The sequence below is a fragment of the Nyctereutes procyonoides genome, unplaced genomic scaffold (genome assembly GCF_905146905.1).
Source record: "Nyctereutes procyonoides isolate TBG_1078 unplaced genomic scaffold, NYPRO_anot_genome, whole genome shotgun sequence".
NCBI classification, from domain to species: Eukaryota; Metazoa; Chordata; class Mammalia; order Carnivora; family Canidae; genus Nyctereutes; species Nyctereutes procyonoides.
In genome coordinates, this window is record NW_026575052.1 from 65,805,689 (window position 1) to 65,819,461 (window position 13,773).

A 13,773-nucleotide genomic window follows, 5' to 3' on the forward strand; every position below is an offset into this window, starting at 1 on the left:
TGAGTGTGCACGAGAATTTACTAGGGCCAGAAAACAATTTCCTTAATTAAGTTACTTTGCCTACATACTGGCAAATTAAAAGTCACAGGGCAATATGTGTGTTGTGGTTCAAATTTTAACTCCTAATAGGTGAGATTTCTTACGTTTTTATTCAAGAAATCCAAGCAACAAAATTGCCCTTTTCTTATTTTGAGAGGCAATGAACCGTTTCTGGTCTAAATGTTTATGTTCACAAAATCAGTTCTGCTCCAATTAAATAAACAAGCGTACTCACCTTCACAAAGCTGTTCTGACACTGTCCATCACCACTGGGGATTCGGAAGTTGTTGTCAAAGCTGATCTCCAACTGCTTACTTTCGTGAGTAATGACTGTCCAGGAACATCTGCTATTCTCAGGAAAATTCTGAGGCCAGTGAGGGGATCTGATTGTACCATTATCTGAATGAAGTATTCCCCCACAACCTGAAAAATTGTCATGGAATAACTCATTAATTTGAGAGGAAAATAGCCATTGTAGTAGCCCACGACTTCCAAAGGAGACACATGTCTAAATATGAGATTTCAGTTTATCTTTCCTTACAGATGAGTCAGTGGCCTTCAGGGCAGGTATAAAACAAGAACTCTCAATAAATGTAAGATGCACTTGATCCAGAGGAAGTTTCAGCTGTTATTGTTTTGTTACACTTATATTGAACTCACCCAAGGCCACTAATCCTTGCCATAAGGAGGATAGACTTCTATTCTTTTTCAAACAACGGCAATATTTTTTTTTTACTCCCCTTGAAGCTATATAGTATCTGTGAACCAACAATCCCAAGTTCTGCATTTTATTATCATGAGCACATGAGAATACAGGTCTACACTCATTTGTAATTTTACTCTAACATACAGGACAAGAGAAAATGATTGATTTTGAGGAGAAGTTCTTCTGTTAAGCAATCTGGTTCACTCATATTGAAACACTGATGGATGAAAATAAATGACATAGATTGAAAGAAAATCTCGAATTATTTTATGCTATTAAAATATGTAATTAAGAGAAGACAAATGGAAAAATATGCACTCAAAACAAAATGAAGTTAAAGAGTATTTCTGTATCTTTTGCTTTTAAGCCCTTGGAAAACCAATGGTATACCTGAAAGTCCCCTCTGACTTCAACAGCAACCAGTGATTTAATGATAGAAAGTCTGATCCATTCCACAAAAACCTTCATAACTCTGACTTTCCTAGAAAGAATTGCACTGTGTGGTACTGCAAGGCTTTAAAGAAATCCTGACTAAAGTATCCAATGTGAATTCTTATATTTTCTGAGAATTTCCATGAAGTTCATATTTTATATGCACAAAAGCTACCTTTTTGAAATCAAATCTATTTTATTTTGCCACATACAGAGCACTCATTCTAAATCACAAACCTTGTCACTTTGCTGCTCAAAACTCTTCAATGGCTCCCCATTGCTCAAGGGACAATATAGAAGACAAGGCTCTTTGTGGTATGGACCATTTAACTTCCTGCTCTCAGTTTCCCACTCAGCATTCTGCCTCCCAGCTCCAAATATTCCAAACTATTTGTGATTCCAACACATATTGTCTATTATTTTTGATTCTCTGGTTATGCCATGCCCTTTTTGCCTACATAGGCAACATGGTGAAATGTTAAGATCAAAACTTCTGCGCCCCACTATCTTTATTCAAATCCTGACTCCACCAATTTATCAGCTTCATGACTGGGAAAATCATCAACCCATTCATCCTCAGTTTCTATCCACACAAAATAGAGAAAATATGTATAGATATTGCATCTTCCTTATGAAGTTGATACATGGATGATGAGGGTAAACATTCCAAGTTAAGTTTGACAGAGAATAGATAGAAAATGCATACTTATTAAATCAGCTAATAATTTTTTTAAAACACATCAATTTAAAAAGCACAGAGAATGTTTATTTTACCTAAAGTCTGTGTGTTCCATGTAGCATAAAATCCACCATTTTGCACAGAATGGTCCGAGTTAAAAATCACCACCAGCTGGTTGGAACCAGACTGGATTGTCCTGGGGTTTGAAGTCCCACAGTATTGTCCTATGATGGGTGATCCAGGAGAACCTCCATTCCTGACAGAGACAGAATCCCAAGCACAGGTTGCATGGTCTTCAATATCAAAGTCACTAAATGTCAGCTGCAGGAGAAAAAAGAAATAATGAGGTGCTCCGAGTTGTAAGTGAGCTTAGCTACCTAGAATCAGATACTTTAGACCCTTAGAAAAAGTCCCCTCACAAACTCTTTTGTTTTGTTCTAATTTATATAATTTTGTATATATGTCTCTTCTTTAACTCTCCCCTGCACTCCTCTTTTTTTTTTCCTTATTGGGGCTTCTATTAGAAATTTGAGAGGGGATATTTATCCTAGAACTGGAGTTACTGGAGGACCTCCTCAGTCCAGTGGGCTGGGATGTCAACTCATAACCAGAACGTGATTACACTTCCCTCCTGGATGGGAATATCTTCTACATATACTTCTCCTATGCTTGCAAAAGAGATATATTCAGGCACTGTACACTTGTAGATATCTACACTCTAATGACATTTTGGGCAGAAAATGAATTCGTCACAAAAGCAAAGCTTGCTATTAAAAGAACTCTGTTCTTTTAATGTTCTAATAGCTTGCTTATTAAAAGAACTCTGTTTCCACACCAGACATGGTGTTTCTGTTGTAGAAGAAAATCAGAACTTACAGTGATGGTAAAGCCTTGTGGTGCTTCCAACAACCAGGAACAATGGGTCAAGCTGTCATAAGAGGCTGGATAGTTGGGGCTTGCAATCACTCCACTCTCACCCAACTGTATTCCACCACAGTCTGAAATTAGATTTGTAATCTTTTAAATAAAATACAAGAAAACAAACAAACAAACACCTCTGCAAAGCCAAAGTAAGTAGTTCTTACAGCCATCATAGGATTTTTAAAAAAGCAACCAATGAATAGATGAAAGTAGATAAAAGCAAAGGAGAAACTGGGTAGAAGATTAGAAATAAACAGAATCTCATGTAGTGTTACTTAAATAGAATCACACAGTGAAAACAGGATCACATTTAGTACAAAGGAGAGGAATATAATCTGTACCACAAATGGAAAATAATTAGATGTGCCTATAATAGACACTCTGACTATGGACAAAGTAAATAAGCTTGCCTTTCTTGAAAAAAAACAAACAGGGATCCCTGGGTGGCACAGCGGTTTGGCGCCTGCCTTTGGCCCAGGGCGCGGTCCTGAAGACCCGGGATCGAATCCCACATCAGGCTCCCGGTGCATGGAGCCTGCTTCTCCCTCTGCCTGTGTCTCTGCCTCTCTCTCTCTCTCTCTCTCTCTCTCTGTGACTATCATAAATAAAAAATAAAAAAAAAAACAAACAACAGGCTAGCAAAAATAAATACAAGCTGGAAGAATATAATCCATACCATAATGAAAGAATTTGTCATTTGATGAGAAGCACTTATACCTGTAGTCAGCTATCAAAGTATATATTAGCATAGCAAGTTGAAGACCAGATATATTTTTAAAACAGGATTGTCTGATTTTCTGCATGGATAATACTGCTTTCTGAAACCTGGCTCTCTTCTTTCAATCCAATAAAGAAAAATCAACTGGCAAGATGATTGTTCAATCTTGCTCCCTTTCCCAATAAGCCATTTGATTATAACACAAAGAGATGTTAGATAAAACTATAACCAAAACATACTTTGATTCATAGCCAAAAATAGAAAAAAAGAGGATTTCCAAAATCTATAAAAAATAAGTATCTTCAAATTCTGAGAGATAATCTCAAACTGAGAATATATCAGTCAGAACTAAGATGTAGGCCCCAGAGGTCAGGGTTCAAGGTCTTGATGACCATGAAGGAGAACATATGACCTTGGAGCCCCTGGAAGGAAGGGCTGGAGTTGAGACTTTAATATGACATTAAGAGACTAAAAGAACTGCCATATTAGTGAAAGAGACTAGAGAAATTCTGATGGCCCAGAGAAGCAGCAAAGAGAAATGCTGTCTATCTTGGGCTAAATTTTCAGATACAAACGGAATGTCACAGATGCAAATCCAAAACAAATCATTAGTCAATAATATCTAGAAATATGTTCAAAACACACATCATAGGCAGGTAGGGTCTATCCTGGAAATTAAAAGATGGTTTAACAAGAGCAAAGTCTTTCAGTATATAATTTATCATATTAACATATTAAAGGAGGAAAACAGAAACATCTCAATGGATGCAGAGAAATTATTTGATAAAATCTTACAGTTATTCAGAATTTTAAAATTGTATACTAACAATTGAAGGGACTTTCTTTAATCTGACAAGAAGCATTTATTAAAAACCTAAAAGAAATCAATATATTTAACAATGAAGGGTCACATGTATTCACATTAAGGTCAGAAACAAGTGCTACCATCCCTTCCATTCAACATGACAGTGGCCTAGCCATTGAAATAAGACAAGAAAAAGAAATGAAGTTTTGGGGCCAAAAGAAAAATAATATTATCACTTGTATAAGATATGATCGTTTACACATAAAAATCAAAGATAATCTATGACAAAATACCAAAACTAATAAGAGTGCAGGAAAATGTTTGAGCTAAAGATCAATGTATAAAAAATTTAAAAATTCCTAAATATCAAAAAAAATTCCTAGATATCAGCAACAATCAATCAGAAGATATAATTTAGAACATCTCATTGACATTAGCAACAAAACCAACAGCTACCTAGAAATTAATCTAATGGGACACCTGGGTGGCTCAGTGGTTGAGCATCTGCCTTTGGCACAGGGCATGATCCCAGAATTCCGGGATCGAGTCACACATCGGGTTCTCTGCATAGAGCCTGCTTCTCCTCCCTCTGTCTATGTCTCTGCCTCCCTCTCTGTATCTCTCGTGAATAAATAAATAAAATCTTAAAAAAAGACATTAATCTAACAAAATACATGCATGATCTTTATGGAAAAAAATATTATTATATTGCCAGAGTATGAGAGCTTAATCACATGTCTTACCTGTAAAAGAATACTCTGCATGGAATCCAACATATTCTACACGTTCATTGGTGACAAAGTGTATCCATACCTCAGGATAAGGTATAACCAGTGGCACTATAGGTTTGGAAGGTCCACACAGTCTCCACATCAGAGGCCCATCAGCATTACCTGAACAAAATAACACACCAAATGCCATTACTTATAAAGCTTTTGAGAAATACATTCAATGAGTTCAGTAGGAAGGTATTGACACACATTGATATTTTGATTTAGTAGCAGACATTTCACAAAGTTCCTTTCTATCTTCATCAACTGCAAAAGCAAGAGTCCCTTCATCAGGATAGAAAAAAAAAAGAAGCTTTTTTTGTATGGGCATCTTTCTCTATTTTGGGTACCATTTTGTTCCAAATCGTGTTTTCATAATTATTTTAGATACCTAAACAGATACAATTAATTAAAAAAAAAAACATTTGGATGCGCCTTTTTTTTTTTTAGGGAGTAAAAAATATAATGCCAACAGTGACAAAAGATAAAAGTGATAATTATCTAAAATTTTAATGATTTCTTCACTGCATTTAATCAACTAAAATGAATAGGATATCCAGTACTCGGGCTAAAAACTATCAGTTTTGGAGCTGAGTATTTTATGACGGTTAATTTGATTAATTTTTATAGAATACCTACAGAGCTCACAATTAATCTGCTCTTTACTTATTCTGTCAGACTGACATCATTGATTTTTAAGTACACAAAATAGAGTATTTTAACTGATCTAAAATTGGGGAATAGAAAGAAGATTGCATTGAACTGGCTGAAATTTGATATACAGTTGTTCTGCTTAATTCAATAGCCAATGTTTTGTTTTGTTTTGTTTTTGTTTCTTGTTTATTTAAATTCAAGTTAGTTAATATATGGTATAAGTGCTGGTTTCAGGAGTAGAATTTAATGTAACCCCTCATGCTCATTCCATCAAGTGTCCTCTTTAACGCTCATCCTCCATTTAACCCATCCACTCCATCCATCCCCCTCCAGCAACCTTCAGTTTGTTTTCTATAGTTAAACTTCTCTCATGGTTTGCTTCTTTCTCTGCTTTTATCTTATTTTTCCTTCCTTTCCTCTATGTTCATCCAACTTGTTTCTTAAATTCCACATGAGTGAAATCATATGAAATTTGACTTTCTCTGACTGACTGATTTCACTTAGCATAATAACCTTTAGTCCCATCCACATTGTTGCAAATGGCAAGATTTCATTCTTTTTGATGGCTCAGTAATATTCTATTGTGTATATATTTCACATCTTCTTTATCCATTCATCAGTCAATGGACATTTTAAGCCAGTGGTTTTGAATCAGGTGTCAATGGTGAGGGTTTATCAGAATCACATAGAGAACATTCTCAAACAAGTTCCATTTCTCTCATAAGTCTTCTCTATCTACATCTTCTCTACCTTCATCTACCTACAAGGGCCCAGATGATTCTCCTGCTGAGTCCCCTGGTCTGTGACCACAGACTTTATCAAATTCTCCTTGAAAATTCTGTCCACTATATTCTCAAAGTCAGCATTGATTCAATAGCTGCCCTAGAACATTGCCACCAGCTCATTATACTGGTTTCTGCTGCTTTCAGCCTCCTTTAAAAAAAATTGTGGTAACATGGAACTCAGTGAAACTCAAATAGCACTGATGATCTACAGTGTTACTTTACTTTTCTCTCTCTTTTTTAAATATTTTCTTTATTTATTCATGAGAGACACAGAGAAAGAGGCAGAGATATAGGTAGAGGGAGAAGCAGGCTCCTTGAGGGGAGCCCAATGTAAGACTCAATCCCAGGACTCTGGGACCACATCCAGACACTCAACCATTGAGCCACCCAGGCATCCCTATTTCTCTTTTTCAAACCAGGAAAAGAGTGTCAATGTAACAATGGAGGCAATTTGATGGATCGCCCACACCTCAACTAGGAGAAAGAACTAAAATGGATTCATCTCCTATGAAGGGAAATTTTTAAAAATTCTTAAGAGAATTATGGTTCACCAAGTAAACCTTAATCCACTTCTCATGAAAACAAAGACAAATTTGACTCCTTTGGGGATAATTCCCAAATAGCTTCCATGTGCTTCTCCATCAGGTACACTGCAAAACTTGTTTTTTTATTTTATTTTATTTTTTTATTTATTTATGATAGTCACACAGAGAGAGAGAGAGAGGCAGAGACACAGGCAGAAGAGGGAGAAGCAGGCTCCATGCACCGGGAGCCCGACGTGGGACTCGATCCCGGGTCTCCAGGATCGCGCCCTGGGCCAAAGGCAGGCACTAAACCGCTGCACCACCCAGGGATCCCCTTGTTTTGATTTCTATGTAATGAAATCCTGTAAATTCAGGAAATCACTGATACATTTCTGACCATGCTAAGTTCCAGTCTTTGAGGAAAGAAGTCTTGAATAGTAAAAGATCGAGGGAACCACCTGAACTCATTAAGTGACAGACAAGGGGTGTCTGGGTGGCTCAGTCAGTTAAGCATGTCCAACTCTTGGTTGGACAGCTCAGGTCATCATCTCAGGGTCATGAGATCGAGCCCTGTGTCATGCTTTGTGCTCAGCACAGAGTCCGCTTAGGATTCTTTCTCTCTCTCTCCCCCACTTCTCCTCCCCTCCCCTTACCCTCTCTTTCTCAAATAAATAAATAAATCCTTTAAAGAGAGAGAGAGAGAATACCGATAAGCTGAATCTATCCTGAGTGTCTCACATCAATGAAACATAGTCTACTTGCAAACTCTGATCCATCTTGCTCGCCATTCATAGGGCATGTTACCTCAGCTGGCTATGCACAGAATTACAGCTTTTTCTGACCAACATTCTTTTGGATTCTATGTGCATATATTATAGCCCCTTGAGTCCCTTTGTTGTTGGTGGCCTCCAGGTATAAGAATACTTTGGATAAATAGGAGAACATGTTCCCTGATTGAACTCACCCACTCGGAACTCAAGGACATCAAACTGACAGTCTTGGTGACTTTCCAGGTAAAAATCTTCAAAATGAATGTAAATAGATGAATTTCCCTGATTTGGATTGCTGAGAGTCCATTCACAGTTTAAGTTTCTTGAGTAATTACTGGCTCCATTATAACCAGGAGAAGTAAAGTTTCCTTCAGGGAAATGCGTAAGGGACCCACCACATACTAAGGGAAAAAAAGGAGGAAGTAAGAGTTAAATTCATGCTATAACAGGAGATACAAGTAATATGATAATAACTAAAATAACAGCAGCAAGATTTTTATTGCTTTGATTTGTTTTTCTAGATAAAGTTCAGATTGTGGGTGAAGGGCTGACTCATGCATGCAGACTATGGAAGAAGTTTGTGTGAGTTTGGAAATATGTGTAAAAATAAACACATAGTTCCTGTAGGAAATACAGGAAATTTCCTGTTATTTTCCTATAGGGTAGATAAGGTGGATTTAAGGGTTTGGCTGTGCATCAGTTTCTCCTAATTTAAGCCTATTATTCATTAATATTTAATTTAGAGGAATAGCTAACCTACAGTAGGGGTCTCAATGGCTTCTCATTAGCAATTCTCCACTTGAACCAAGATTTAATTGGATCAGACAGATAGAATAGCATTATAGTGCCAAGGAACTTGCCCCTTTTCATATGGTAATGAATGTCCCTTGTATCAATGAAACAACTTAGAGGTATTTTAAAATATTCAGTTCCACTCTTTCTAAAATTTAAAACTCTTAGATAATGCACCAATCCAGAAAATAGAATATTTAGGCTAGAAAGTACATATCCTACTTAATTTTTAAATACTCTGTATCAAATATGAGCCCTTATTCATTTACACTGGAAAAATATGTATATATATGAATGACTGAGAAACAATAAAATCCGGTTGTCTTCAACTAAATTACTTATGGGGAGCCAGTTACCTTCTTACAGGCAGAAGGTCTCTCAGCACAAAATAACTGACCAAAGACTGCAGAATGGGCAACCAATATAATGGCAACACTGCATGGAATTGAGCTAGAAGCTCTCCCAATTGCGTTTTTAAGTCTTTTAACTCACAATAGAAGTTTTCTTTCTCAAAATAGAACATTTCTTTTTCCTGACAGGCATGGGTTTTCCCTCTGGTTATGTAAGTTTGCCTATGTAGAAGATCCCAGGTGTAATTTTGATCTCTAAAGGGAGATCAAAATTCTGCTCTTCTGCTGTTGGTAGTAGCTATAGGACATCTGCAGTGCCCACGATTAAAATAGGTGCATTATAACATATTACCTGCATCTTCACTGGATGTGTAGGTAGCCCTGAAGCCTCCAAATGGCCTGGATCCATCAGTGAAAAACACGACTTTCATTGTATTTCCTGAAGATTTGATCTCCCTGCTTGCGTTCACACTACCACACAGCTTCTCTAGCTGAGGTGAGTTATTTCTAATGCCATTGAATATCTGTTAGAAAAACAGTTTAACCTTTAGTCACACTGTCCATCTTGCTGAGTATTTCCTAGAAGATTATCTTCGCAGCCCCAATATATTTCCTTAGAAGGAAACTCTGTGCCAACATGAATTACTTAACAGTATGGGCTCCTAGCCCAGTGCCACAAGCCACTATGTTACCAGGAGCACATTCTGTGGCCTCAGGGTCACTTCACTAAAATGAAAGTATTACAGTAATGCCCTCCTGCCATGTGGTGACAAATGAAAGACTGCAATACTGTCTGCAACTGAAAACCATGCTCTAAATGTAAATTAGATAGGCCAACACACTTACATCTTAGTTCTCAGAGTTCACTGATGGACAATTTTTCTTAACAATGTCTTAGGACCTTTGATATTTGGAATGAAGGCTTAAATGCTAGTCTCTGATGATTTGAAGCATATAGTAACTCAAATATCTTAAAATGCCTTGAAAAGTAACTTTAAAAATCAATCTCAATATCAACATACTAGTTGTTTCCTAAGTACTTATGAATCCAAAGCCTCAATTTTCTTATTAATTTGAATTTTTAAAAAGGGATGAGTAGTGCTGTCTCCAAAATATTAAACAATAATTCTAGTTATGCACACAGTTCTAATAGTTGCAAAGTATTATTCCACTTCTGTTCAAAACCAGGGTGTTTCAGCATGTCTGGTTGTCACAGTTCAGGAAAGATCCAGAAGTAGCTGAATAATAATTGACTGATTGAGTAATTGATATTCCTCTTTTTAAAAAGGATTTGAATCACTCATGATTAGAAATAATGATTCAGAGTTTGACACTAAGAGATACGAAGAAGAATGCACTCCATAACAAAAGAGGGGAGCTTTTAAATTTACTATAATTGATCATTAAATTGAGCTTTGTGAGGGCTTCTGTTTTAAAGAGTCTTCTGACTCACAGGACCAGATATAGCATTTCCTATCACTTACTGAGCACCAATAAAATGCCAGGCTCTGCTAATAGCCTACTTATATTACTTGATCCAATTAGCACAATACTCTCTCAGACATATAACATCATCCCTGCTTTCCAGATTAAGACAGAATTCAGAAAGGCTATGCAATTTACTTAAGTTCAAAGAACTAGTGATAATAAAATTGAATTTAAAGCATCCCCCTGACTCCAAAGTTTGAAGTATTATATAAGGAAACAGAAGATAACAAAATTTCAACAATACTGAAAACAGGAATGGGCAACATATTGCCAGAATCAAAAGGGATTATCAGCAACTACAGGGTAATGGAACATGTCGGAAACCATGATCAACGTCTGCTCTGAGCTTGGAATCACAATGACTGACAATTGTTCAGGCATCCATTTATCACATGAACTGCTGTTAGAGGCAACCCAAGTGCTGTTTCTACTTTCCTCCTCCACTCTTGTTTGTACTCAGAAACTACAACTTCCAGAAAACAATGGGATATGAAGTAGGCAATGGAGATTCAGCTCTGAAACTTGCTATATGCAGAAATAAAATCAGGCACATAGCTCACTGTAGTGCAAGCTGGATGGTGTACTTTTGCCTCTTCTCCTTCTGGACACAGTCAGATAAACAGCTAGGTTTGGAGGGATTGTATCCTTAGGGGCTGGATACAGTATTAATCTAGAAGCTGTGCACTTAAAGCTGCCTTCACTCAACCTGTAGATCTCAGGAAGCTTCCCTTCTCCCTCTCCTTTTTTCTTTTCTTTTCTCTTCTTTCCTTTTCTTTCTTTCCTTCTTTCTTTCTTTCTTTCCTTCTTTCTTTCTTTTCTTTTTCTTTCTTTCTTTCTTTTCTTTCTCTTTTCTTTCTTTCTTTCTTTTTCTTTATCTTTTTCTCCTCCAGCCCCCACTTTTTTTGCAAGAAGTTTTCAAAGTAATAAAATACAGGCAAAAGGCCAGCCACATCCCCTTATTTACAACAGAGTGAAGAAGAAACAAAACAAACATGGAATCTACAAAAATACATTTCAAAGAAAAAGAATCTGGACATGATATTAAAGGTTCATAAAAGAAGTTAATTCTGAAAGTTATTGTTGGAGCTTTAGCCTCTCCAGGAGAAAAGACCTGTAGATATGACATTTGTAGTTTCTCCTAATTAAATGGCCAAGTCCCTCCAACTCAATGAGGACCATAACTTGACAATCCCATGCATACAAAGCCTCCACGCAGTATTTTAGTACTTCTTTCTCAAATAGGAATAAACAGTCAAGGGTCATTAGACATGTAAGCAAACACCAATCAATATATACAAATAAGAAACAGGAATTTGAAGGAAATGGACCCCAAAAGAAGCAACATAAAATTTCAAAATTATGATTAATATATTTATATACATATGTGAATATATCAAATACATGTGATAATTTAACTATGTAGTGTAATCAAAGAGCAATGATAAACTGAGGGTGATTCCAGGCATATACCTTCTCAAAACTTTATCATCCATATCTACTTTTTTATGGAAATACAAGAACATAGGTCTTACCAAAGAAAGGAAATGAACCAAGACAGAATAATGCACATAGCACAGAGTCAGGTGTCCAGCCCAGGAGAGGAACAAAGGGGTGTACAAATTTGATGGGAAAGGGAATGCCCCACGTGACAGCTGGCATCCGGCTTGCAGCTGATGGAGAGGGCTTAGGGAGGATATTGCTAAGGAAAATGAATGAACTGATAGATACGCTTTACTATACATGGTGGGGAGGTACTCTTGGAGTGAAAGTGTGTGGAAGAATTTGTGATCTGTGCATAAAAAGCTAAATGCAAAAAAGGACACAATTATTATTATTAATCAGAAAAAAAAACCAAAAGGAAATGCTACCATAGTGCATTGCTTGGTTGGGTTGGAAATGACATCTGTATAATCACAGTAATGCAAACACTGAAGAGCAATTTATTTATTTTATTTATTTTTTTTGAAGAGCAATTTAAATAAAATCTGTGACGTATATATTTTGGGAGGAAACGGGGAGTCTGAACTGTGCATAGCCCTATGAGCATTTGTAGTGTGTGTGGTAGGGGTGGATTCTGAAAAGAACTAAACCCTCATCTTCCATAGTTGCATGTGGACAGAGGATGTCTAAGACCAAAAAACAAAGAAGTAGAAGAATAGGAATTTTATTTTGAAATAATGACATACATACCACAAGAAGTAGCTAAAAAGTTGAAAGTAGATACCTTTGGCATCTATGATTCAGAGATAGGGAAATGACAAGTAAGATGTGATTCAAAATTTGTGGTTGTTGCTGTAAATTCTATTTTATTATTGGAGCTCTGAAACTATGACTGTTCATATTATCTTTCCTATAGAGCATGTGAAAATTCTACTGGTAAGATTCCTTTTTTTAAAAAAAAATATTTTATTTATTTATTCATGAGAGACAGAGAGAGAGGCAGAGACATAAGCAGAGGGAGAAGCAGGCTCCCTGTGGGGAGCCTGATGTGGGACTCAATCCCAGGACCCTGGGATCATGCCCTGAGCGAAAGGCAGGCGCTCAACCACTGAGCCATCCAGGCATCCCTACTGGTAAGATTCCTAATAATCGTTATATTCAATATGTTCTCAATTATGTAAAGAATTTCAAAGGGAAATAAACTGTTGTATACATCAAAATTTTAGCAATGGGTGGGTGGGAATTTCAAGTCTTTTTTACATTTTTTAAGTTTTGAACTCTCCAAATTCTGTTCAATAGGCATTCATTATATTTATAATCAGAAAAATAGATTAAAATTAGTGTGCAAGTGAATTTATGCCACATTTATTATAAATACATAATATTTTATTGCCAAGAAAATGCATTAAAACATGGTATACTTGGAGTGGTTAATTTTTTTCTACTTCATCTTTGTTTCTATATATTCAGTGAAGGGGCACCTGGGTGGCTCAGTCACTCATTATTATGATTATACAGATGTCATTCATATAGGATGCCACAGGGCCAGTTGGGCTACAGTAAAGATTTGGATTTTCCTCTGAGTGAGATGAGAGGCCAATAGAGGATTTTCAAGGAGAGCAGCAAGATGTGATTTACATTTATCACCCTGGCTGCTGTGTGGAGAATGCAGGGAGACAAGGGAGAGAGTAGGGAGACCAACTGGAAGCTACTAACTAAACTATGTGAGTGGTGATGGCCATAGTAGTGGATGTGGTTAGTAGTTAGATTCTGGATCTCTTTAAAGATCTAAGACATTTTAAAGTAGTTAGATCCTGGGACTTGATTATGGATGTAATATAAGATGTGAAAGAAAAGACTCCAAGACAGAAATCAATGTTTTTGACCCGACCACCCAGAA

The 13,773-nt window shown here is 36.6% G+C and overlaps 1 protein-coding gene across 1 annotated transcript in view; it reads right to left on the reverse strand.

The window, feature by feature from the left end:
- Positions 1–13,773, reverse strand: part of CUBN (cubilin) — a 259,424-nt gene that overhangs the window by 67,349 nt on the left and 178,302 nt on the right. Inside the window, exons 49-54 of the mRNA XM_055332630.1 lie at positions 9,298–9,469; positions 7,998–8,204; positions 5,044–5,193; positions 2,733–2,854; positions 1,952–2,177; positions 275–462 (exon numbers count right to left, since the gene is read on the reverse strand). Of these exons, the coding sequence (XP_055188605.1) occupies positions 275–462; positions 1,952–2,177; positions 2,733–2,854; positions 5,044–5,193; positions 7,998–8,204; positions 9,298–9,469 (1,065 nt within the window). The remainder of the gene's footprint in view (positions 1–274; positions 463–1,951; positions 2,178–2,732; positions 2,855–5,043; positions 5,194–7,997; positions 8,205–9,297; positions 9,470–13,773) is intronic.